Source organism: Myripristis murdjan, chromosome 16 (assembly GCF_902150065.1).
Source record: "Myripristis murdjan chromosome 16, fMyrMur1.1, whole genome shotgun sequence".
Classification (NCBI taxonomy): domain Eukaryota; kingdom Metazoa; phylum Chordata; class Actinopteri; order Holocentriformes; family Holocentridae; genus Myripristis; species Myripristis murdjan.
The window spans coordinates 25683112-25709879 of NC_043995.1; the positions used below are offsets into that span (position 1 = coordinate 25683112).

The window sequence follows — 26768 nt, forward strand, 5'->3', positions numbered from 1 at the left end:
TGTACTTCATATGCATCTACTGTACTTCATGAGTCTAATGTACTTTATATGAGTCTAATGTACTTTATATGTTGTCTTTTATTGTTTTATTTACCTTTTCCTTTTTTAATTTTTTAGTTTTATTTTTTATTTAATGTTTCAAATGTTCTTTTTATTGTGAAGTACTTTGAGCTGCAATTCTTGCATGAAAGGTGCCATACAAATAAAGTTTTATTATTATTATTATTTATCATATGGAAATGCAGCTAAACACTTTGAGTAATATAAACGACTTTATTATCTCTCTCTGTGGTACAGAAACAAATTCTGGCTGGCATTGTGATACTAATTTTTGGTTTTATAGGTCACACAGGAAATTGGTCGATGCTTGGCGGGTTACAGTCGAAGATGTTGATGATGAAGAAGATTTGAATGGAAGTGAGATATGAAGATGAAGGCTTTCAGGTTTTGAGGTCATATCCTTTCAAATGCAGTTTGAGGGGAATGAAGGCCTGTTTTAGGTTTATTTATTTATTTATTTATTTTTTCAGTCCAAGTGTGACGTGTCTATTTCTGATTGCATTTGAGGTGAAAATACATTTTAATCCTCACAAGTCATTTAAAAACCAACTGTAGCCTTGAATTGCCAGTGTGGCCTAAGAATCATCAAACGCTTTTCTTTCAATATATATATTTTTTAAATTGTTGTACTTAAGCTTAGTTTAGCTTAGTGTATTTTTCTCTCCGAGGTGAGCCACCGGGACGTCCCGCCAGTCAGTGTTAAATTCAGTAGGTTATATCTGCCTGCGCTGGACCACGGTGTTTTAAATATGCTAAATCTGATATACAGTACACAGTGACAGTAATACAGTATTAATGATGAATAGATGAAATGAATAAGATAAAAAAAAAAAAGCTCTGCCTTTTTCCCAATAGCACACTCATATTGTACTTTCATATTCTTTTTACTGTACTGTCCCTACTTATTGAGCGACTTTTTACACATGCAAATACAGTCTATTCTCAGTCTTGTTTCACTTGTCTAGTTGACCCAGTTTGTATAGGTGCAGTTTGTTTAAACAAAATATTCATTGAAAAAAAAAACACTCCACTTTTGAGTAATCAGTTTTATTAATGATCTGATAAGGCCACTCTGGACTGTGCAGAATTCAAAAAGAGAGGGGAAAAAAATACATCTGAAAGTCACATTGCCCTTGGTTATCTCAATACTACCCTGTAATGAACTTTTCCTCTCACAGCTTATCCACATCAGAATGGAGTCAAATCAAAACTAAAATGTAGAACAAAAAATATTCAGCCTATGAAAGGAAAAAAACAAAAAAAAACAAACAAAAAAAAAAACACCAGGTCCTCTTTGGGTGACACTACTCACAGCAGATGGAAACATATATTTCATGTCACAATAAGAAAGTTTCATACAACATATAAACACTTTAGCATGCTTCATGTTACCAAGATGAGAACTCAGGTGTATCATGTCTATATTGTGCTCTGTACATTCCAATAACCTCACTAAAAAGGTTTTGTGCCATGCATATTTAAGTCTTGATACAGCGTGAGATGCTATTGCATACATAGTGACCGAGTCTTCAACTACGAGTCTTTTAAGTGTGTTGCTAAGGCCATAGGAGATTAATATGAATTCACATGAGAAAGACAATACACAAAATGTCAGGCAGCCACAGCCAGCATCCGCCTGATTCACTTCCTCTCTCTTCGCATCCAAATCCAAGAGTCTTGTTCCACCGTTTGAAAAGCATCTGACAAAACTGTCTCTACCAGCATAAAACTCATTAAAAGATGTCAGAAGATATCCTGAACCTTTTAATAATTTAAAAAAAAAAAGAAAAAAAAAGAAACATTATATAGGACATTTTTACATATTGGTCAACATGAATAACATGGTGTTTTGACTTCAATCTGTTTGAAAACCTACCAAAACCAGCTGGAAAATTAGACACCTGATAGGAACGAATGATATGCCGGTGTGTGAAGATAGGGCAACATGTTTGATAGATATCATTCACAATATGTCTTTATGTACATACACACACATACATACACACCCACTCACTTCCTGTGTGCGGGCACAGCTTTCCACGCAGTCATCTTTGGTTTCAGCGTACACACCAACCAGTGGGGTCACAAACATTATGTAAAGGGGTATTTTTTTGTGTGTTTGTGTGTGTGTGAGTGTGTTCTGGTGTAAACAATCATTCGTCAGAGTGCACAGGAGAGGGAGCGTGACATGCAGTACACGGGCGCTAGTGGAAGATTCTGGGAACTCAGTCACGGAGAGCGACTTTAAAGAAGCTGACATATTTTGTAGTGACTGTATGGCCGAGTCAAAAACAGGAACCTCCAGCTGTGACGTGTCTTTCCACACTGTGGCTAGAAAAGCTTGATGACAATCAGTTTCTCAAACAAATCACGGCCATTGACTGCTGTGAAATAAGTGGAGACAAAGGAGTGCAGTACTATGCAGTACTCGTTTGGCAATCGGGGGCCGTTTCAGCACTGAGCACTTGTTAAACACAGTAGAAGATATGGTAATCAATGGGGCTGAACAAATGATCACTACCTTTGATTCCAAATATTTACCCGTAACTGGACCTCTACTGTCATTGTTGCATGGCCCAATATTTATGACATCATAATTGTAAGCTGAATGTGAAGTTGAGGGTATAATTTAGAGAGCTGATTTTATGTACAAGTCCAGCTGACCACTGTTCAATTTTACTCTGGTTTAGCCCAGTTTTAGCGCTTCAGCTCGCCCACTGGAGGTGGCCTCAGATATTCTTGAAGCTGGAATATCTCCCTTTATAAACTACCTCTAGTGTCAATTTTGTCAAAGATTTAATCCTTCAGTTGAAGTTCCAAAACTGGAGTTTCAAGGGTCTCCCACGAACACTGCAACATGCACTTTAACTGTACATGAAGAGCAATCAAAAATATTGGCTTTGTTTTGCTTCTGGTTGAAGCTGTCGTCACATTTCCCAGCCCCTCCGAGGATGTGAATGAACTTGTGAGTCCTGATGGATAAAGTGGTTCATTTGTCACTTGAGCCTCAAACAGCTGCTGCCTCCACTCATCTCCTCTGATGGAGGATTCAAATTGCTTTTTGTAGCTCAGTTCTATCAGAAACGTGTGGATGAAGGACAGGAGAAGGGTCAAAGATGTTAAAAAAAAAAAAAAAAAACAAGAAAAAAAAAACAGCGGATTATTAAGTTCCACTGCATATAAACTCGCAGCAGCAAACCAGCACCCTTTAATGATACATTTACACAAGCAGCTACTGTAAATATAATAAAATAACAAAGTGGTAGAAAATGGTGAGTGTCAAAGACTCCATTTTGACGTGAACGGCCAGCTCATCTGAAGGCAGTGGACTGATCATTGTCACCAGGACCTGCGCTCTTCATCAAGGCAAATACACAACCGCACACGTAAAAAATACCAATCAACAGGTTGTGGATATTGGATATGCTGAAATATTAAGAACATGAGAAGAAAGGCTGTGTTGAATGCACTGATTACCACCGAGATAAAACCTGTACAGAGCAGCTGTACCTTGACTTTTATGTACAGTATTGCAGCCCTGGAGCCTCATCTATAAATGTGCTCTTTGACTTTATTCTACTTTCCATTGTACATTTTACAAAATATGTCCCCGCAAAAAGCTAAAGTATTTCTACAGCATTCACACCTTTGATAATTAGAGACTGTGAGTTCACTTTTTCTTGATATACTGCAGTAGAACTGATGTAATTTTAGACATCTAGCTCACTTTTGATTTGGACAGGAGGACATCTGTGAGGAACGTTTTATAAACAAGGCCCCAGTTATTTCTAGATGGAGAGTATATTTGTGTCACTTCTACGCTACTAATCATACACTAATTGGCCAATTCCTTCCATATTCATCGTAGCAGCTTCACACTCTCTATTGGGAAAAGAGACACTCTCCTTTAACAGTATATTCAGTGCCTTGAAAAAACAAAAACAAGAAAAAACAAAAACAAAAAACAAAAAAACATGAGTAACTCTGTCCAAATATGTTGGCATGTGACTGCTAGAAATTGCAGTAATTGATTCATATGAACCTGATATTCTAAACACCATAAAGTAAAGAGAGAAAGAAAAAAAAAAAAATGAGATCAGATTCTAAGGCATCACAAGGTTTAACCAGCGACCACAGCGCTGTGGATATATAAACTCATAGAGTCCATCTTTTAACGGTCACCCTCTGCTGTCGCTCCGCTGAAAGAATAATCAGTGGCATAACAGGACTGAAGTCTCTTGGAGCAGATTCAGCATTTTCTGTCTTTATTTTTAAACGGGTGCTTTAATCACCCAAGTGAGTGTCCTAACCGTTCACAGGTGGTGGCAAGGTCTGCAGCTGATCTTCCACCAATCAAAAAGGGAGTCACATTCAGGAGAGGAAACAGATGAAAAGGTTTACAGGTGTGTGAGAAACCCCAGGCCACCATGGAGAAATAATTAAACCATCCAACAGCACACACCGAAACGATCACTGCAGGTGAAGTAAAGGCAGAGTGAGGCGGCTCACTGGGTGGTCTTGTGGTCCTCTTTGAGTTTGGCAGGGGGATTGGCCGGGCCTTTGGCTGTTTTATTAGCCGGCTTTTCAGCTGGGGGTTTTGGCGGTGGTGCCGTTGGGGGACGAACGTGCAGACCGGCCTCTGTGCCAATGTTGACGGTGATGTTGGTGTAGAGGGGCAGGTACTCCCGTGACACTATCTCGTACTCAACTGTGTTCATCCCATCCAGCTTCCAGGTTTGACGCGTCTTGGCCAGCATGTTGAACCTGGAAAAGGGAAACAAAGATGGAGCAGAGTGCGTAGCTTAATTTACATTCCATATTTAGCTGACCCTCTTCCCTGTCTTCCACCTACGAAAACAGGGTGTGTTGAAAATGCTTTCCAAAGTGTGTACATTTAAAAACAAAGGTCAGGTGTTGTAGTGTGGAGGAAGTAAACACAAGGGGTGGGAATCACCAGGTAATCACCAGATACTATCTCCATGTTTTATCTACAAAAATGGTATCATGATACAGGATTGATACATTGTTATACAATATTCAATATACTGTAAGATAATCATCTATGTTACATCACCATATCTGTAAATACAGAAGAAAAAAACACACTGGAAAAGGCAAAATAATTTTCCAATAAGCAGGAATCAATCATGTTGTCACTGTTTAAATATGCATAGCAACTGCACCATGAACATGACAGAACAGTTCCAGTTTGGTGCATAAACACAGAACAAACACGCCTCAAAGGACCTCAAATGTGCATCTGTGCAAGTTGAAAACATAATTAAATATCTTAATTAAATCTTAACCTCATTAAACATGGCACAACTGTATTGATAATGCATCACAAGAGGAGAATACTGTGATATATTGCATTATCAATTTATTGTCCCACCCCTAGAGAGCTACTTTCCTGAAAATGCTAATGTAGGATTGTCAGGTGATCTAGGCTGCAGCTGAAACATGAACAGACCATGTGCACACGTCTGCACATGCTCGACAGGAGACTTTAAGCACTTGAGGCATTTCAGTGTGGATGGCAGGCTTTTGTAAAATGACTGAAAACAATGTTAAGACACAGCACACAGGGACCAGAAGAGGACTTGTCAGCTAACAGCTATGCCAACACACAGGCTAGGTGATGTTGGCTCCTGTAATGGGCATCAAAAGTGTGTTTACAGTACCCACCAGAACATTCAGATAAGGTAATACCCAGCTTAATCCACTTAACTTCAAAACTTGGGACAAATGATATAAAACAAAGACTGATCAGTCATTTTTAACCCAATGAGACAATGTCCATGCACTTCTTTGTCTCCTCCACACAATTCTGTGAGTTTGAGGACGCATCCCTCCTCAGAATCAGTGGGCCTGTGGCACAGCTAGCAGGCTTAGACAAATAGCCAGACGCCCGTGCAGTCTGTACTGTTGAGCCCTGCCTAGTAAATACACATTAACACATAATACTGTATTCCTATTATCTGCATGTATGAAAGAGCAGTGCAGAGTTTTCCCATTCCCTCAAAAGACTCTTATCTATTTCAAATCTTCAGCGCCGTTTCAATTTGAAATGAAATGCTGCCACTGGTTCACTGTACCTCTTCGGGTTCACATCGTTGCCTTTATCCAGCTTGTGTTTGATCATCTTGTAGCGGCCCACCTTCAGTGATGGACGAGTGATGTACATTCCTCCCAAAGACACTCTGAGGGGATAAAACAAACAAAAAACCCTCAGTCTTTCATACTGTCCAAACAGACCACAAAGAAACCTCTTAAACCTGAGATCAACTGGCTTGACCCGGCCTCACCTGACTCCAATATCGTCGTCCTCGCCACCCCAGCCCCAGTAGTTGTTGGGGAAACCGTTCATCTTGAGGTAATGCAGTGGAGTCAAGGCTGACACTCCTCCAAAATACATTTTGTATGGAAGCCTGCAGATGATTATAGACCATAAAAATAAAAGTACACACACACAAAACAACAACATATAGCATAAGATTAAAGACAAACTTAAAACATCATCTAGGTGCTGAGAGATTTAACTTAAAACAATAAATACCCTATAATGACAAAATCAATACCCTATAGTAATATAGCTATTGGATAAGAAGAAGCACTAAAGATAGCTTATTACAAAAAACTGAAATAAAATTACAAAACTATTTCTCTTTTTGCATATGACATATAAAACTCTCTTCCCGCAGGTAGGTACTGTGGTTTGGTTTGCTCCCAAAGCAACGCTCCCTGAACATATTCTCATAAATAAAGTTGACTAAACTGCTTTAGGGCATAAACACCAAACACATCTCCACAGCTTTTACAGACACATATATATCATAAGTGATAACAGTCCGTTGATCAATCACACAAGTAGGACTGATTTATGATCCAGAATGTGTCTGTCTCTGGCTGTTGTGGTTACCAGTCTCTCTAGTCACTGTGATACCCCTCTGTGACCTGGATGTATAATAAAATTATGCCACTCAAACAAAAATAGGGACAGTTCCTGTTTTATGCCTTCTTTCATGTAGTCTTGATCTATGAGGTACCGACTACACACTTTTTGTGAACTGGACGGGGCATCGCACAGTGGGAAGCAGCAACACCCTGATGAAGCAGACACCCAACACTGATATTCATACACACACCTTACATTATATTTCTTGCTCACGATGCTGTGTTAGGGCTTTGGTTCACTGAAACGGCATTTAAACTAAGGAGCGTTGCCATGGAAGCAAACTAGATGTGAACTACAGTGCCAAGTTGAGGGAATACACCGCTGTTTAACTCATCGGCTGTGTACAGGGAGAGCTCTAGTTCTTATTCACTGTTTGAAGAGACGGCACATGGCAATCACACCCAGTGGTTCAATAATAGTCATGTGTTTGCTCTATAAACAATATACGTGAACTATGATTGATTGTTCTGCTGCTTCTTACTGCTCTTTCTTCAGTTCTTCCATTGCACGTACATCTGTGACAGGGTGAGCTATCAAAAAGAAATAAATGGGCGGGAAAGTACATACTTGTAGCCAAATTTGTCCATGGCGATGGCTGCATGCTTTGGGTTGGAGTCGCAGGTGTATGTATTGCGATCATCCTCAGGGATGAGGTCCACGTCGTGGAAGAAGAGACAGTCCCAGTCTTCCTCCCTCATGGCTTCACGGAAACCCACGTTCATCAACTTGGCCCGGTTGAACGTGTAGTTTCCTGCCTGTGGAGGAAATACAGTGTGCATGAGCATTAACACCTCAGATCTGTTCTGAAGACTTATTCACTTGTCAATTTTAGGGACCAAGCTACATTGTTGTGCTTGCACATCACTGATAACTTTTTATGCAAATGCTAAAAACAAAGTTTCAGTCTGTGCCTAAGTGAGAAGGTACATCTTCTTCCTAAGGTGTTTGCTGCACAAATGTGATTTTCCTGATTTTAATCAATCCTGAGAACGAAGGCAAAACACAGTAAGCAACACATCATGCAGCACTTTTAAGCTTTTTTTTTTTTTTACTTTTGACTTAACTGAGACACCACACAGCATCAGCATATGATTTGTGAGATTACAAAGAGAGGTGTGAGAGTTGAAACGCCGGAGAGTAAACATGAATGGATTGTTATAAGAGGTTAAGGAGATTAACCCCTTCAAATCACCTGAGCACTCTCACTCATTAGACATGCATGTCCAGTGAAAGCGCACTAGAGGGCAGTGTTGATCCAGCCTGAAATCCATGTAGCTGCCAAAGTAAGGTGGCAGAACAGGACACTCCCACAGCAAACATTCTGCATGTGACCTAGAGCTACATGTTGCATGGATTAAGTACAGTATGTGTAGCATCCCATGTCTAAAAGCAAGTGAACAACCAAACAGATGATGACAAACGGTTTTACCAAACTATAATGTTACTGTAAGAAAGCAAAGTTACTAAACATACACAGTCTGATCTCTTACAATCGGTCATAAGCCTCTTAAAGCTGCTGAATATAGTTAATGACTAGATGGTGTGAGCATGAGTGTGTGTGTGTGTGTTTTACCTGGTGAATGACATAGATTCCATAGTTGAGCTGCTGCCGCTGCAGGAATGGATGCAAGTAGTAGAGCAGGAACTTGAGGTGGTGCTCCCTGTTTCTGTGGGGGATGATGATGGCGGTGCGATGAAGAGCCTCGCAGTCAGGCGGCCTGTAGCGCCCTCCTCGTACTACTGTTGGGTTTTTCCTCTGGACTTCGGCTAGAGTGAGCCCTGACGGAAAACTGACATGGATTGGCCCACCTGAAAGCAGAAACCAAGAGGGGCAGCACATTTAAAAAAAAAAAAATACATGACTTCTTTTTTGCATGTTTGCTGCAGAGCTGCCTTGTCTTACTGAACAAAATCCTGTGTTTATTTTGTTGGCCTAACCAAACCAACCACACTTTTTCATTATTTGATTATCATCATGTCTCTTGTTTTTTTTTCTCTTTTTTTTGTATGTGCATGTTTTCATTTAAGCTTTGTTCATTAGCTGGTACAAATGTATCTGTCCGACTTAACACTGATCCTTACATGTCTTATTCCTGTGTACAAAATGCAAAATTTCAACAAACAGATCACTGTTCTAACAAATTAATATTTCTTCTAGCATGCTGTCAATATGATGTTGTGGAAATAAAAATAAATAAATAAATGAATACCAAGCAGGATGTCTAAATGTGGCCAGAGTGATGATAAACTTTAAGGAGTGTGGACAATTGTAGGTTTTCAATACAAAGAAAATCTATCTCTATATGCTGTAGTTGATTTAGAGCTAAATCACCTTTTACAGTCCTATAGGGGCCCTATAAATAAACTATAATGGTGTATTATGATTTTAGCTTAGTAAATGAGCAAATGCAGAATATTAGCACAAAATGGCACTTTTTGCATCACTTATGTCACACATGAATATTTCTTCTAGCATACTGTGAACTGTGCTTATCTACAGCTCCCTACAGGAAGTAGCTTTACCACCTGCGGGCCTGTATTTACATGCCACTCCATGGGAGATGATTACAAACGCTGTGACTCCCACTGGAACATGGTAAAGTAGGTTCTGATGGCATGAATGCAAATGGTTTGGTTAAAGTGCGAGGCTCTGTGCACATGACCTCGTGGTAGATGTGACAGTGGAACATGTGTTAAGGGGTAAACCAGATTTCAGAGAAAGGGTTTCTAATTGTTTTAAAATGCCAAACTGATCCCATTTTTGGAGATAAGAAAGTTTTCTTTTTTTAGGCTTTTTCTGCTTTTTGAGGGGAAAGACAGGGGATGACATGCAGCAAAGGGTCTTGGCCGGATTCAAACCCAGGTCGCTGTGTGCGGTGACCGCAGGATGACAATGTTTTGTAACAGGTACAGATCAAGGTGTGCCTGGTCTTTGAACACTGACTGAAGTTCTGACAATTAAACCGTATTCCAGTATGCAATACGGTAACTTATTTCTATACATGCCACCTGCTCTTCTTTACAAAAGACAAGCACCATTTGATCTACTTCCTCAGTGCAAATGCCCATCGACAAGAGAGCTGTTCCTGTTGTGGGAATTCAACATTCTGAAGCTTTTTCATGCCTTTCAGTGAATGATTTATTATCACATTTTATCGGTTATGTTTTTCTTTTATTTACTGGTGCTTAGTTTGTAACTTTTGATTCGTCTGGAAGTGAGATAATCTTATAAACCTCATGGGGTTTTTAATCTCACCTGTGCAATCTGTTGCATTTTGATGCTTTGTTCCTTTTTATTTTGTTGTGCAAATAAATGAATGAATAAATAAATTTTGGACTTGAAATTTACATAGATAGCAAATATTAGTTCAGTTCTGGCAGATACTGTTTTTCAAGGATTATCCACTCACATCTCTTAAGATGTGTGTAACCGAGGCTGTGTTTAGGTGTTTACAGTTTATTTGCAGCTGCTTCAGGATTCAGCAGAACTTATGCTGGACTTCCTCTATGCTTGTAACACAAACCACAGACTGCTTTACACCCTCCTGATGTCGTCATTCCTGATCATTTCCACTTTGCTATTCTCTGCTACAACTGTGAGTGCGTGTAATACACAATCAGTCACAGTGTACTGCTGTAAAGAGGGGAGCCATGCTGTTTAAACACAACACCAATAGTGGATAATATTTTCACACAGCACTTTTCCAAAAGTGGAGTATGTGACAAAAATATAATAATCACAAAGCAGTGAAAACAGATTTACAGAGGAGGCCTGAAACACACAGCTAACAAATGACTGTAATGAGTAGAGTGAAGGCCAAAGAACCTGTTAGAGTTGGCACAACCAGTCTGTTTAGATTCTACACCTGCTTTAGTGAGGGAATATAATATCAGTCCTTTTGTTTCCTTGAAGTATTAACGGAAAACCCTCCAGTAAAAGTCGACACCCTCTGGCTCAGATATCAGGATGTGGTTTAAATTTTCTGTTAATGACGAAGGCGGAAAGGGGCAGAGGGCAGAGCCTGGTGACTGTGTACCATGGCTCATAAATCAAACACTGAGCAGGATCTGATGATCTGGCAAAAGCAATAGAAGAAACAAGTATAGGTTTTAAACAGAGGAACACAATCAATATATTGGTGCTGTGGAGGATATGACTGCATACTGAAACCCTAACCCTAACCCTAACCCTAACCCTAACCCTAATAACCTAAACTAGTATGTTTAAACCCTGCCTCAAAAACAACAAAAAACAGCCTTGTCTGCTTGTAATTACTTATTTCATATTAACAAGCTAAATTGTTTTTGCTCATCTCTGACTGTCTGCTCCACTGTCCATACAGTGTGTTTGCCCACACATTACACTGTCTAAATATTTGCATTCTAGCACATATCAATATCTCCTTTCTACTATAATATAAATGGCTGCACATTATGTTTGCCTTTTTCCAGCTGCTGTGGTTTACTTTACCTGCATGACGCAATCTGCCTGCTTTTTATGATTTGACGTTATCACACAAAGCAACACAGCCATGTCTGGAAATACAACAACATGGGACACCGAGGATATCATCAAAAGAGGAGGAAAACGGGAAAACAGTAACAGCTGACATTTTGTCTGTGGCTCTTGTCTATTCGTTTGACATGAGTAATGATAATGTAAATCATGCCATTTGCGTTCTTTGTTCGTGTGTATCAGCTAAATATCAGCAACACAGGCGATGTGGGAAGAAAGACCGTTCACCACACAAATACACACACGCTTAACTTTCTGTGTCTGAGTGAGTTATTGAACAAAGACGACAGAAAATGACAAGTGACATCTTGAGACATCTTATTTTGACACCATCACATCAAAGTTCTAGACAGGATTAGCCACTCTGAGCGTGGGATAATAACTCCTCTACAGTGGACCAATTTAAATGGACCTCTTCATTTATTGTTTCAGGGTGAACATCGACACACAAGAGCAGTTCAGATGTGAAAGTGCTGTTATTATTTGGGGTTTTGCTGAAAATGAGTGATTATATTGTATGGTTCTGTACTTTTATGACTGCCAAAACAGAATTGGGACACTATGTGACAGCAACTACCTATAGATCTGTGACATGTTCATGTCATCTACTATAGAGGCACGACCACAGCACTAAACTGGTTTTGCTTGGAACTCTATTCTTTTTTTTGTTTTTGAAGTCATCCTATAGACTTATGAAGGCTCAGCTGTCATAAACCAGGCATGCGAGGCTGTACACTAACTTATCTAAACGGCTGTGTGCCAGTGCAGGTTATACAACCGAGGTTATCAAGTTTTCTGCTCCCACTGTGGATGTTTGAAATAGGCCAATGACATCTTCACAGGGCAAAACAGTACAACCTGGTGTCCCACAATCATCCACCTCAACACTAAATACAACTAAAAGGAAGTCGAAAACGGTTAAAATGAGGTATATGAGCTAAATTTCAAACAAGACCTCTTTAAAACCAAAAAGATGTGAGAACACAGCCACCTTGACTGCTGTTACACTCGTTGTATATGTCTTCCAAAAGCTGCGACTGCAAAACATGAAAGTATTAAAAGAACCCATGGCATCTGTTTAAGTGAGCCACATGGGCTTCCTGTGTGTTTGAGAATTACACAAAAAAACATGCAATACTTAAATAAAGCACAAGCTTATAAGGAAGCTTATATGGTTCCTGTATTGCAGACTATCTTGCATGTTTGTCTCCTCAGACATTCTCTGGGTCTCTACATGCCTTTAAATGTTCCATGTTACAGCAAGGAAAATGATCAACGATAATTTTTAGTGTTTTTGCCCCTGCACTTTGGGAGTTCCCTCTCCTCAACATCACTGAGAGGCTGGTTCAGTGGATAATTTAGACTCTTACTTCGGGCATATACTTACCTATATAATGTTATAAACCATGCTATGACTCCTAATTTTCATTACTAGTGATTAAAAAAAATTATTTTCCTTTTTTTTCTCTGTTGCATTTTCATAATTTTATTGTTTGTCTTGTTTTTAAAATTTGCTCTGCACAGGAATTTGAACTGTATATCTTCTGTATAAGGTTGCTCTATAACGTTTTATTACTGTATTACTGATACAGAAGACAGTAAATAAGGCTGCAGAGCAAAGTAATACAAGGCGCCTAACTGTAAGTGCCAATGTTGGACTGCCAGTGTTTAGCATGCTAAATACACAACATCTTCTTTCCAGGGGTCACATAATGTTTTCAAGTGTCTTACTGTAGTTTGACCCTACATAATCAGACTGATTGACTGCACAGAAGCAAGCCAACTACTATAATCAAAACTTAATATGCCTACAAACTAGCTAGTTGTTGGTCAGGTGGTTGGTAGCACAACTTGACTAAATAATCTGGAAAATGCTGTAAATTAAGTCAGAACGGGTACAGCTGGAACCCATTACATAACAAAGAGTAACTTTACCACACAAAATTTTTTCTAATTACTATAATCATTTTCATCAAGAAAAGAAGAAAGACAGGCCACTCTGAATGCTGATTGGTACTGCTTTTGTGCCTCAGTAACATTACACTGAGGCTTTTTCCTATTTCCTAAGACCTATTATCAACTTTCACTTATTTGCAGTAGGTTAGGAATTATTGCAGCTGACTACAAATGAGCAATGTCTGTACAAGCATGGAATAAACTCACAAATCCAAATAATCCACAATATCAACATGCTGACAAGTCAATATACCAGCAAACACACTTTTAATAAACAATGTACGGACAAGCATGCAAAAAAGCAAAAACAAATAGTCGGTGCACAGAATATGAATGCTGACACTTTAAGACTGGGTCCTTTATTTTTAAAAGTTATCAGATGATCAAAAACCCTCTCAAATATAATTATAGCATGTTGGAAGTTAATGTAGCTGTGGAAAAAAAAAAAAAATCAATACTGCATATTGTGAGTATTGTGACCTTTTTTTCCAACACTATACTGTAAATTATATGTATTGATACAATACATATAATTTAAATAAACTCCATTTTCATATGCTGTTAGGACATTTACATTTCAGCACAGCGTTAAGTGCTTTGTCATGAATGGGAATTTCGAATTCAACTGTGTTGAATCAGTTTGCCACCTGATTTATCTTATTATACTGCATATTTTGCTAGTCTACTCACGTGTTATGCAGACCTTGTATTATCCGCTCTATACATTTTTCAGTAAATTTTGTAGAGTATTGCGCTACCTACCTATTGCATTACCTCATATGCATACCATTCATATGGCCCATTGAAGGCCCAACCACCTACTTATCTAAGTTATTTATTTATCACTGCAGTGCACAATGGTGCTGCTGTTGCTGAGCAAAATTCAACACCTCTCTAGTAACTTTACTTGAAATATGACAACCGAGTTACATTGTGCAGCTCAAATGAGTCAGCTAGACAGAAAGAGGCTGTACTCACAGGGGGACAGGGGGTCCTCATAATTAAGGACATTGAAAAAGATGAAGGAGCAATAAAAAATAGTTACTAGCTTCTCTAGCCAATTGTTTACAGGTCACACTTTTCAAACTGCAGTATTTAGAGATTTATGGAACAAGCCTTCACCTTTGCCCTGCTGGCAAAGCTGAGAGGGAGGAGAGTAATCTAACTTGGACGCCAAATTCTGGAAAAGGGACTATAGGAGGTCCCAGATCTAAAGAGGAGAACTCACCTATGTAAGGAGATGTCTTGGGGCAGAAGGGCATGTCATCTCCACCGTTATGACCCTTGGACATGCGGGACAGGTTGGCATATACGTCCGCGCCAACGGCTGCACCTGTCGTGTGGTTGCGGGCCATCAGCACGGTGCTTTCGGTCTTCCGGAAGATGCGTATGAAGTAGGTGACCCTTTTGTGGTAGCCCTCTCGGGACAGCAGCGCCATGACCACCAGCTGGATGCCCAGGAACATGAACAGGTAGCGCCATTTGGACTGGATGCTGAACATGGTGACGGCTCTGCGTCGTCACAGCAACAGGATTCAGGAGGCGGGACAGTGAGTCTCGCTGGTCCTGGGTTAGTGGTTTTAATTGGGACTATCAACGCTTTTCTGAGTACAAAAATTAGCGAGGTTTTTGATCATTGACTCTATATTCTGTGAAGGCTTGCGTTGTTGCTGTAAACACCCAAATTGGAATATTTAACTTCTCTTAATGATGGCAACAGGCAGTGAATAGGAAGGTTACTGTATATTAAGTCAAGTGCAATATTCTAAGGATATGTTGCTGATGAGAAGAAAAAAAAATATGCAAAAGTAACTGTATGAAAAAAACTATACCAAGGCACTTCTGGTAGGCTGAAAATTGAAAAAATACACACCAAAAGGAAGGCAAAATAAAAATTAAATTAAAAAAAAAAAAAAAAACTTAATCATGGGAGAAAAAAGGCTTATATATTTTTCTGTTTAATCACTGCATTCCCTGCTGTAGACCAAGACAGGACATGAAAGATCACCAAAGTTTAGTGCTGGTCTTCTTGTTGGCTGGGTGATAATGCCAGTCCCACATCATGTAGTTTCACCCCCGCTGAATTCCATCAGTTGCCATGCAAAGCTCATTCTCCTCGGGTCAAATAAATGGCAGTGTCAGTGTCCGTCTCTCTCTCCCTCTCACTCACTCTTTCCCCTCTCTCTTTCTCCCTTTGTGTGCTTTACGCTGCCTTCTGTTCTCTCTCATGTTCTCTCCTGAGGGAGGCCTCTGCAACAACAACAGCCACCGCGACAAAAGCAAGCATATGCAGCCGTATAGGCTCTACACTTTACAGAGGATTACAGCTTCCACCAACTCACTGGAAGGCAGACTGGCTGGCTGGATCAGGAAACAGGGGGAGTAGACCATGACCAGCGTGGGAGGAGTGGTCAGAGGGCTGTGGTGTGTGTTTGTGTGTAGCTGTATGTTTGTTAGGGGGGGAGGGCTGTGGTGAGGTTGAGGCTGAGAGAAAGAAAAACGGGGGAGGAGATGGAGGAGGAAGGGGGAGAGCTTTGACGCCCTCTGCTATTGTCCCATCATGACGCAATCTGCAGCTACGAGACACCTCAAAGGAACGGCTGACTGGGAGGAGGAGGGCCACTCGACCCACTGGATGGATGGGATCTGGACCAATCGCTCGAGCGGGGCTCTGAAAGACAAACACAGCAGAGGAGGAGGGAGAGTTACGCTGACTGACAAACTGTTGACATTAGCAATTTTTGCCTACAGCAATCATTTCCCCCCCACACACACAAACAATGACTAACTGCACACAATACAGAGCCAACAAATGCATTGCGTTTGTTTACATGGCGAATCAGTGGCACAGTTGGACAGCATGGGCTAATCTGGCCCCAGCGTGGGCTCCAGTGTAGATCCCTCCCCAGAGTGAGGCCTGCTGCCCACAGTGGAGGACAGACGGGAAGACATGCATCGCAGTGTGGATCAAACTTCCAACCTCTTGAGCCAAGAACCGCGACTGCCAAGTGCTGTGTTCGCCAGTGTTGCATAATCCCAGACACTCTACTGCTGTCTGCTGCAGTATCTGACACGTCCACACTCACAAATCAATTAGGGCTCGTTAAAGTAGACAGCCACAGACCACTAATCCTAATCCCACTGAGGACTGCGAGAATGGCATATAGACCGAGAAAGAGAGAGGGAGAATGAATTCAAAAACAACTTAGGTGGCAAGGTGAGACAGTACTCTCACATTATGCACAATATTATATTGCCAGTACTTATAGATATTGCAGCTACAGTTTTTTAGTCCCAAAAGTCCAACGGCACTTAAAATCTGTAGTACGTTCTGATGTGTTTTAAAAGGCTTTCAGCAGCTATACAACTGTAGATTACTGGACTGTCTCACACAAGGGATGTTTCCAGTCTGATGCTATTTTTAGGTCAAACTAAAGTTTAGTCTCCCAAGAATTTTTTTATTTTTATAGTCGAGAAACAATAATATATTTTCCTCAATATAAATATATAAAGTCAATAATTTAACATAATTGTATTTCATGAATGACACAGCAGGAATTGAGAAATGTGTGGCTGCATGCCTCATAACAATAAAATAGATACACACCCCAAACAGGAACTAGTACACACTATACTCTTGTGGTAGACTGATATGAAACATTTTATTGGAGGGCTACTTAATTATGGCAAAAATCATGATCACAATTATTTTGTTCAACATTGAGATCATGTTTTTTTTTAAAACACAATTACACAATGACTTTGGAAAAAACATGAATTTATTTAACTTTGAAAAAAAAAAAAAAAAAATTTCCATCTTTTTTGGACAGCAATTTCAGACCACCTGAAATGACCCTGTGTGTCATAGTGATGTCCTGTTCTTTTTATGAAAAGCATGTAGTTTGTAATATTGCAGGTTTGCATAGACTTTGCATGTTCGCGTTCTGATGCACAGTGGGGTGGCTTTTTGTCACAGGTTTTATGTTTGTACAAAATGCAGAAGTAATTGTAGCGTAACTGAACTTGAATTCTAGTTATATTGGACATTTGAGCACGGTATAAAGAAGTGTTTAAGTTTGTTGACTGCAATAATCAGAGCTGCCACAAAGAAGTTATCTCAAGTCAAGACAATCAAAACTTTGTCTTCTACTCCCTGGGCTATTTTATCCACAGTTGGAAACCACTGACCGGGAAGGCTGCAGAAATCAACAAAGTGTTGTTTTCAAACAAACAAACAAAAAAAAAAGTGCCATGATCTGGCCAGTTGAGTGTTGTCTTCCTTGTCAGATTCCAAAGCCAATGAAAAATGTAGCGAAGCTGGTAGTGCTGCTATTACCCAAAACCGCAAATCTTACCAAGTATTTATTGTTGCTGCTCATCAACAGCAACAATAAAGTGGTTCCAAACAATTGAATGGTTTTACCTTTCTTGTCGACTGTCGTCTTGGCTCAAACTGAGCTAAACGTGCCAAGTCCTGGCTGAGAGTGAGTTTGGGTTTTTAGGGAGGGGTGAGAGCCAAGGGCTGCGCTGGATTTATAACGCAAGACAAAACATAAGATAGAGCATCATTGTGAAAAAGAGTGTGGCATAAGAATCATTTTATGAATAATCTTGTTTCATAAGCCATCGGAAGCCAAAATCATAATTGAAAATAAAATCTGATTAATCGCCCAACCTTATTTTACCATAATAATATATTGGCCATATCTTCAGTGCAATAAAGTACCATGAGCTGACAATTTACAACTACAGCAGGTGTGCTAAGAGAAATATAAAATCAAATGGTTATATGCAATTAGATCTGTAGAACAAAATCGAGGTGCGAAGGCCTCCGCTTGTCACTGCAGATGATATTTATCTGATTGTGTGTGGAAATGTTAGCAGATGGGGGACTGACCCTGTTGCTTTGCCCCGTATAAACAATCTCAGAGATGATGGATATGTTATATACAGATAAGGCCATAAAGACTTTGGTTAATCCCGCAGGAAAGGAGTTAAACTCCACCGCTTAGAGATCACCACTGATCAGGAATGCACATACCGGGGGAAAAAATAGAAAAGTAGTAATCTCTTGTGAGGAATAGGGCAAAAACCTGGAAAAATTCCCAGGTTTTCAAATACAAAACATGGTTTATCAAGTGTGCTTCTGTTCCTGAATTACACCCTCTACATCCTTGTTGTTCAAGGTTTCACGTTATCTGTAATGGGATATACTGTATATTTGTTTTTACAGAAAGGGGAGAAAGCAGTCAATCAGGCTTGTGTTAGTGCCGGAGGTACCATATTGTACTTTAGCTGGGTATAAAGTGGCAGATCTTGGCAGCAGGCACCTCCTTCAACAAACCAGGAACCTTGACTTAACATGCATATAAAAGAGACCCACTGACTAGATTTAGAGGCATCTTTTCTTTCTTTTTTGTTTAACTGAGGCTGAGCTGAAATACACAAGATGAGGTATGAGCCAAAGAGGCGACAGAGCAAACTAAGAGGAGCTTGAGGGGGAGAGAGAGTGATGAGCAGGCAGCCAAGAGCGTGGTTAGACCATGTGCTTTCAACTTCATTGTCTCTCCCGCACGGATATCCCTCATTCCTATATTTGAAATTTAAAAGAGGCAGGATTGGCATGACATAACAGGCTCCAGTACGCCAAAGCAAGCATCTTCTGGTCTTCCTCCCAGCATCCCCACTCCTCTTTTATTTTTTACTCCATTGTGCAGTATGTGCTTCAGATGGTGGTGGCAGATAACAGCCAACAAATGGGACATTTCCCTTCCTGCCTGTGGGGCATTAATATTACATTTTGACGGTATGTCCACATGCATGCTTGCACACACTTGAATGAATGCGAGAGGAGCCAAAGAGGCTAGCAAGGGGGTTGAGATGAGAGGAGCGGACAATAGAATAAACAGGGGGAGGGGTGAGTCAGAGATAAGGATGTGATATATATATATTTAGATCATCATCTGGGGACTAGGAATTGCAATTAAGTTTGCATGGCTGTTCAGGCTCCCATTGGGAGCTGCCTTGCACACATGTAGCCCATGGAAAGTCAAAGGAACCCCAGGGGATAAGAAAAAGCAGCCAGGACGACTTAAAGCAGGAGTAAGTTGGTCTCCCAACATCTAAGCAACATGGTCCTTTTGCTATGACTGATCCGCATCATTACCATCGTTGAACTGTAAAAGTAAAGCCTTAAAAGTGAAATGCTACCCATTTTTGGTGGTGAAATATGAACGTAGTACCATGATCACAGGCAAAATGCTTGAATGAGCTCCAGAGAAGGAACGGAAAGGCCCTTGTTCAAGTCTCAGAATGCAGGTTCTGTATCTATGGTGCGAACAGAGTTAAATAAATAAAATAAAATAAAGGGAAAAACTTAAAATAATAGACTAGTTTTTGTAAATGATTACATTTTCATCATCACAAGAGGTTGTGAGGGTGAAATGGTTCAGTTCTGTGGTGCAGTTCACCTGTTCAAGATGGAAACATGTACCATGGAGGGCCAAGAGTCTACAGGTCTTCATTCTAACCAAAAACTACACCAGGTGATTAGTCCCTCCTCTCTGCTGGAAGGTGAGGAAGTCACTGACATCAACTTATGCAGTTTTTGGTTGGAATGAAAACTTGCAGACTCTTGGGCCTCCACAGGGCATGGTTTACCACCCCTGACTAGTGGATTAATGGAAATTTTTCCCTGGATTAGCCTATACTTTTATCATGCTTTTTCCTAATTTGTTAGCACCCCTTCTAAATTACTGTTTGCTGGAATGTGAAGGAACATTTGAAATAAATAAATGTATACAGAGGTGGATGCACATCACTGACCATCTCTGTGCCTAGAGTGTAGAAATGAAGAAAGTATTGGTAGATATTCATAAGACACCAGGGTTTCCGCTACATGTAATTGATCGTGGCGCACCGCCACGGCTAAATAAAAGCCGCCACGGCTTGGGAATGATGATTTTTTTTTTTTTTTTTCGGGTGTTAACACAATTTAAAGTATATTGTATGAATGACCTGTGAAAACGACCCTACATACACACATAGCATATATTTGCGCACATATACTTACTATGATCAGAGTTTTAAATGATACATTAAATATCACGACATGTTACACTACGCCGCAATTAATTTTATTTTGAAAACGCACCGGAGTTATCACCCCCCTGCTTTGTCCTACTGCTGCGCGCTTTTTCGGGTTGTGGATGGCTTGCGGCTGGGGCTTCTGCAGTGTTCCTGGTAGTATTTGGGGGGCAGGAGCTGCTACAGGAACGTCCTCTGGCTCGGCCCTCTCACCTGCCATGACTCCACTGAGAGGCCGAGTGAGAGGACGTTCCTGTAAAGTTACCGGGCAGTTACGCGACCATGACCGGGGCATCAAAATGCGTGTTGTTAAAAAAGCCTGTTGTTAGCGTTAGCTAACGTCCGCTAAAGCTGACGTTAGCGTCCCTAAAAATGCCGGCTAAAAAGTGTGTTGTTAGCGTTAGCTAGCACGTTAGCGTTAGCTTGGTAGTGTTGGTCGTGTTGCTAGGGACGCCTAGTGCCCGGCTGTTTGCTTTCTGTTGACACCACATCGCGCTGTGAGTAAATCCAGTCAGCATCAAGTAAACCCCAAGCCCCACCCAGGTTTGGTTTTTCTCAGCATCAATGGGCCACCTCTGGCTGAGTTGAACTACAATAGAGCCTTAGAGCTCTTTTTAAAAAAAAAAAAAAAAAAAAAAAAAAGAAAGATGAAGTGCTCTCAGCCAGGCTGCACACTGCCAATAATACAGTCTTGCAATATGTAGCAATGTAAATAAATGTGTTTCTGTTACATGCTAACACATTTGGTCCTGGTGGCTCAGGACCAAACCCTAACCCTAACCCCCCCCTCCCGGTGGGGACATTATGGTTGGGGGGGGGGGGGGGGGGGGGGGGGGGGGGGGGCATATGAGATGGGTTAGCTGCTCATGTAACCTGTCACCTGACCCTGCAAGCCCTAGCAATTCTTGCTCTGGAACAGATTTTGCCGACTAATGTAGTACTCCACTGAAGGAAGACAAAGGGCATATTTTACTGTCAAGAATGGGTTGCATGATTTGCATCCTCCTTTAAATTGATATTTCTGCAAAGTGTGGCTGTGACAATGAGGAACAGGGGCTGAAAAGAACTGAGTATATTGAGTAATGGTCCTCAGAGGCAATATGTGGTTTAGCTGAATGAACTGAAAGCCAAAACCCACTGCTTTATAAGCTGTCAGGAAAGCAGTATGAAAATATTTAGGGAAGCTGAGCACATCTGGCCAGCATCTGTCCCACAAGAGAGGGAGAAGAAGAAGCAGACGATAGCAAAGGTTGCCATTCAAGCTGAAGTAGAATGCTATATTGGTCAAGGACTTAACCTCCCAACCCTGTCGTAGCATATAAGGCAGTGCATCAGAGGATGAAGATCTCACATCTGCTCAGGAGTGTGTCATCAGGTCTATGCATGTCCATCCCCTTACATCGGCCTGCTCAAGCTAAGCGAGGGCTCTGTACTCTTTAATGCATGACCTGCAAATCCGCTCAAAGCCACTACTGTTCAAGGGAAAGGCCATCAAATCCCACTCATTTTTGCAGTTAGCATTAACTTTTAGCCTATATTCCAGCCCAGTGCCCGCCTCAGCTACACAGAGGGAATAAATATAGAAATGATTCCAACATTGCTTAATTTGACATTACTTCATTCAGCAGAGGCAGTGCAGTTGGCAATGTTGTGGGAAGCAATGTAAACACTGACGATAATGATAACTGTGTAGCAGTGAGCAGTTTTAGGGTCAGATCACACAGGATGTGTTTTGAAGATGGAGGGCATGCTGCTCTGCCTTTTTTTTTTTTTTTTTTTTTTTTTTGAAGCAGAACAGCCGGCTGCATTTTTGTGTTGATATTGCTAGGCAACCACAGACTTAGATGATGATCAGCCATCACTCAGCCAGCTGTTGTTTATTATGCCACCTCACATCAAACTGATTTAGCTAAATTACACAACAAATAGAAACAATAAAATTATATAATTAATATTTACCAGATTTCACGCACAGTTCTTTTATTTTCCTCTAGTCAGCTATTTTCTCTTGAGACTGCAATAACTCTTGTTTGTAAAGTTGTGAGCTTCTGTTGGTCTCCTTCCTTTTTTATGTAACTGTGTACTTTAGTAAAGTTTAAACTGTGTTAGGACTTTTTTTTTTTAATTAAATTGTGTCATTGAAGGCCCTCTTCTAAAAATGTATTGCAACACAGCGATATATCTTGCAGTGTGTACCGTAAATAGCAAGGCTGTACAAATGTGTCTGTCAGAAAGCATACTGTAAACAAAGAACTCCAAAAACATTAAGGATTAAACATTAAGCACTGAAGAATTTCTTTGTAACTCAAGAACATCTCATTTTACCAGTGTTCTCATGGGAAAAAAGAAACAACAGAAAGCCAAGGTGATTTGGGTTAAACTAATCACATTATAGCCTAGGTTTGGTTTTCAATTTCATTTTGTGAACATTTATCTATTAGTGTCCTACAGTTATACGCCACAGTTTTGACATTATGGTAACCGGAAATTTTCACAGACACACGTGCTGCAATGACCGTAAGTGGTTTGTTGGCCTCATTCTTTACCACATCACACTGGTTCATTAAACAAATAAGAACTTTTAGTCTTCTCTGTGTTCAATGGTAAATGATAAAACACACACACACACACACACACACACACACACATATATATATCTTCTACAAAAAAATAAGCTATTCATTTGAATTGTTTGGAGTTTCCAATTTCAAATTACTGAGTAATTATTTACATACATCCTCAAAGTTCCTCCAAAAGAAAATTCAGTGCAAACAGGTGAATGTTGGCTTGTTAACATTTGGCTACAGGCAAGTCTGTGTTTATCCAAAAGCACTAAACAAGAAAAGTAAGGTTCCTCCCCGTCTCCCCGTCATATATACGTCTCATGTTCCCTCAGGCTCCCATGACAGTGGTTAAACTGGTTCAGGGGATGATTGTAATACTGCACATATGAAGGAAACTGATCTGGGGTCCAGATGCAGTGTACAGCTTGCCAGAATCTCATCACCGCCCCAGTCCATGGTATCATGGTTTGTGAAAGTCTTGGGTCAGCAACCAGTGAAACGCCATGAGCATCAATGTTCACAAAAAAAGATGTGCGGTGTTACACAACAGCTCCATTTTTCTTTTCATGCCTGCCAAAGGGGTTTACAGAATAGGGATATCTTATTCTTCACAAATACCACTTGCAGCCATGAAAGCATATCGAAAATAAAGGTCATATCAGTCTATGGATTCCCAAGCACGCCTTTGCTCTCATGCACCAGCTAAGAAAGACTGGGCAATGAAATCATATGCAAACATGCCCTGAGCAAAGAGGTGTCTGCATAACAACGAGTGCCAACGTCCCTGTCATGGCAACCTCTCCAGCGCCCAGGCCATTCATCGTGGGTGCAGCTGGTACACGTCTCTATAGCTGTTCCCTTAGGTCTGATTCCACTGGGACAGACTGCTGAGGAGAGAAAGGAGAGAGAGAGAAAAAACATCCTCCCTCCTCCCACTTTTTCCTCTCGTCTCCCTTCCCTCTGGTGCTCATGCAGTTTCCATAGTGCAGCTGCTCATCTCTACCTATAACACCTCGGGGACAGCCAACTATACAACTTAGCAACCATGAGTCCCTTTCATACATGCACTGCAAACTCTGAACTTATCTAGACATCACCCAGAGCAGCTATACATGAGAACACAAACGTCCGAACAAATTGGACCGAACATTAAACGAACTTAGCCCCGCCATTCTCCCTAGCACTAACTCAGTGTAATATCAAATTGAGCCCATGTGTGAACAGAGTCTGTCATTGTCCGGAGAATTCCCAGCAAGCAAGTGGGCATGTTGATGACGTTTCTATAACCTGACTGGTGCGAAAACGAAAGACTATAAACATCCAAGGGTGAAGAGGCAGGATTTTGTGGGTACGTCCAAACACGTGTAGTACTGAGAAATACAAAAACAGTCATCATTACAGATGAGTTGCTAGCCTCTTCCACCATCTTCGCCGTGCTGTACACAAAACACTTGGATTTCCTCAGCGTACTTCTTCCGTCATGCCCTGCATCCCCTCACCTAAATCAAATTGAGTATTTCCAATAGGTGAGAGCACATCTGACAAGATCTCCTGCTGTGTGCTACCTGAGTGAAAGAGCGACTCTGGACGATGTCTGGACACAACACCCCACCCATGTAGTTCTGTATATCCAAACCCTAACCAGGACAACAGGTTATGTGTCAAGCAAATGAATCAACATATTTTAATCCTGTTTGAACAAAATTAAAACAGCAGCTAGGTCTGATTAGACAAAGTGGGATTGCAGTCAGAAAAAGAAAGGTGTGCAAGACTATGGAGTCCAAAAAGAGGAAGCCATGTTTTTTAAGATCACTGCAATGTCCTTCCTGATCGTTTTTTCTTCTTTTTTTTTTTTACAAAAACTGATTAAAGATGGTGATGGGACAAGATCAGTGTTGGTACAGCCGCAACCATACCAAGACAAAACCAGCAAAGTCAGTTTCACTGGCATAATCAGATCTATGTCACATCTGAGTGGGGTATGTGCTTTGAAAAGTATTCAACAAGGAAACTGTAGCCCACTCTGTAAACCGTAAACCACTGCCTCTGCTTAAGAAACTTCCTCAATTTGATGGACTCGTGTAAACCAATAAGTTGCTTAACACACAGTGTAACGTGTGGATGCAAGTAGCTTCCACTAACGGTGCTCACAAACACACGGAGGGGCATCACCTGGGTCATTGCAACCATGCACAAGTTGCGTGCGTGTTTTAATGTAAAGATAACATCGCAGCTGACTTAGGATAAAACTCGTATAACCCTCTCCATCTGCAAAAGGAGCAGCCATTGCACCAGTATCGAGTCAATCAATCTGACAGTTCAGAGGGGGAGGGGGCCGCCTGGGCCTTTTGTTCTGCCCAGGAATAAGAACTGAGGCGATAAAACTTACTCGCAGATTACAATCAATTGTCCAAGCGAGAACACAGCGTCATAAATTAGCAAAGTAAAATCTCAATCTCGCGGTTAACAACACGTCATCCATACTCCGTGATGTTGAACGCGAAATGTCACAGTTTTGTCACAACCCGAAAGTCCTCAACGTCAGCTCACTGTTATAAATAAATTGACTCTTGAGCCCTTGGACCAAACTCCAAGGTCTAACTCAGCTACACCAAAACAAACACGCTAAACTACCATGATCTGCCTCGTTTCAACAACAAAGTAGAAACCAACTTTAGGTGGACAGACCAGACTTTGAATAGGTCCGTCCGTGTGTTATGGGACTGGGCAATAAGTTGGGCCAACATTATGACAAGTATTGACTTTGTTAACTAAAACGAACATACTTAGTCTAACAAATAAACTCCACATTTTATCAAATACAAATAAAAACAGAAAAAAAGCGATGTTGGCTTGTCTGTGAAAAGCAGACAGACCAGCCGGTTTAACATCCATCGAGAGGGGGAAGGGGGCGTTTAGACTTTACTTTTAAGTTGAGCTAACCTTAACTAGCGTCTGAGTTGTTGTATAACTAACACAATGTTTAACGAGAACAACAAATAATGTGTCATACTATAAAGCCATAAAGAAAACTGTGCTCTTTCCCGCATCTGTAACCGTATCCCTTCCAGCTGTGAGAAAAGACAAGCCAAGCCAAGCCAAGCTAGCCGCTGCTGGTTAAATGACGTTAGTTAGCTAGCTAGCTAGATAGCTTGCTACCAGCCGCGCACGATGTGGCGTTTTCGGCGGGGGTTAAACGTTTAATTTCCCTTTCTATTCTTACCAGAGGAGCTTCTTTTCTTCTATAGTTGGTTAGGGTAGAAGTTGTTGGTCAGTATTCCCGGTAATAAGCTCCCTCCTCCGCGGTTTCGATATGTTTTGCTGAAGTTGATGCTGTGCAGTGCGGGACCGTCAGGAGCGACGGAGCATATTGTGTCTCTGGCACCGCAGCGGCGTTTCTCCAGCCCGTCACCGGGAAACACGCTGTGGTCACGGGTGGGCGGATGGATGTAAAATTAACAAATTACACCAGCAGGGCTGTTTCAAGCTCAGCTATATGAGAAGCATGTGTTTGAGTCTGTGCAACATCATTTTACTGAAGTATATATTTATCCAGGCTGTACTCGTGATGTGTAACCTGATGATGTGTTCATTTTATTAAATATGTTTTTTTTTTTTTTTTTTTTTTTTT

At 40.8% G+C, this 26768-nt stretch overlaps 1 protein-coding gene across 2 annotated transcripts; it reads right to left on the bottom strand.

Moving 5' to 3' along the window:
• Window positions 1-1365: 1365 nt before the first annotated feature.
• LOC115373984 (beta-1,4-galactosyltransferase 3) lies at window positions 1366-26567 on the bottom strand. 2 transcript variants are annotated; one of them, XM_030072662.1, is made up of 8 exons: window positions 26361-26567; window positions 15496-16158; window positions 14716-15053; window positions 8589-8824; window positions 7583-7770; window positions 6366-6488; window positions 6156-6260; window positions 1366-4824 (listed from the first exon to the last, which is right to left on the bottom strand). In XM_030072662.1, exons 3-8 carry the CDS (start codon window positions 14987-14989, stop codon window positions 4566-4568), a joined length of 1185 nt encoding a protein of 394 aa, XP_029928522.1. In that variant the 5' UTR covers window positions 14990-15053; window positions 15496-16158; window positions 26361-26567; the 3' UTR covers window positions 1366-4565. The 2 variants fall into 2 exon arrangements, with proteins under 2 accessions (XP_029928522.1, XP_029928521.1); XM_030072661.1 differs by having other exon boundaries at window positions 14716-16158.
• Window positions 26568-26768: the final 201 nt, after the last annotated feature.

Bases quoted from the DNA above. Each gene is read 5' to 3' on its own strand.
- LOC115373984 (XM_030072662.1), bottom strand. From the start codon at position 14,989: ATGTTCAGCATCCAGTCCAAATGGCGCTACCTGTTCATGTTCCTGGGC. The intron at 8,825-14,715 runs GTGAGTTCTCCT...TTCTGCTTTCAG, and splicing joins CAAGACATCTCCTTACATAG to GTGGGCCAATCCATGTCAGT. The intron at 4,825-6,155 runs GTACAGTGAACC...TCCCTTTTCCAG, and splicing joins AACGATGTGAACCCGAAGAG to GTTCAACATGCTGGCCAAGA.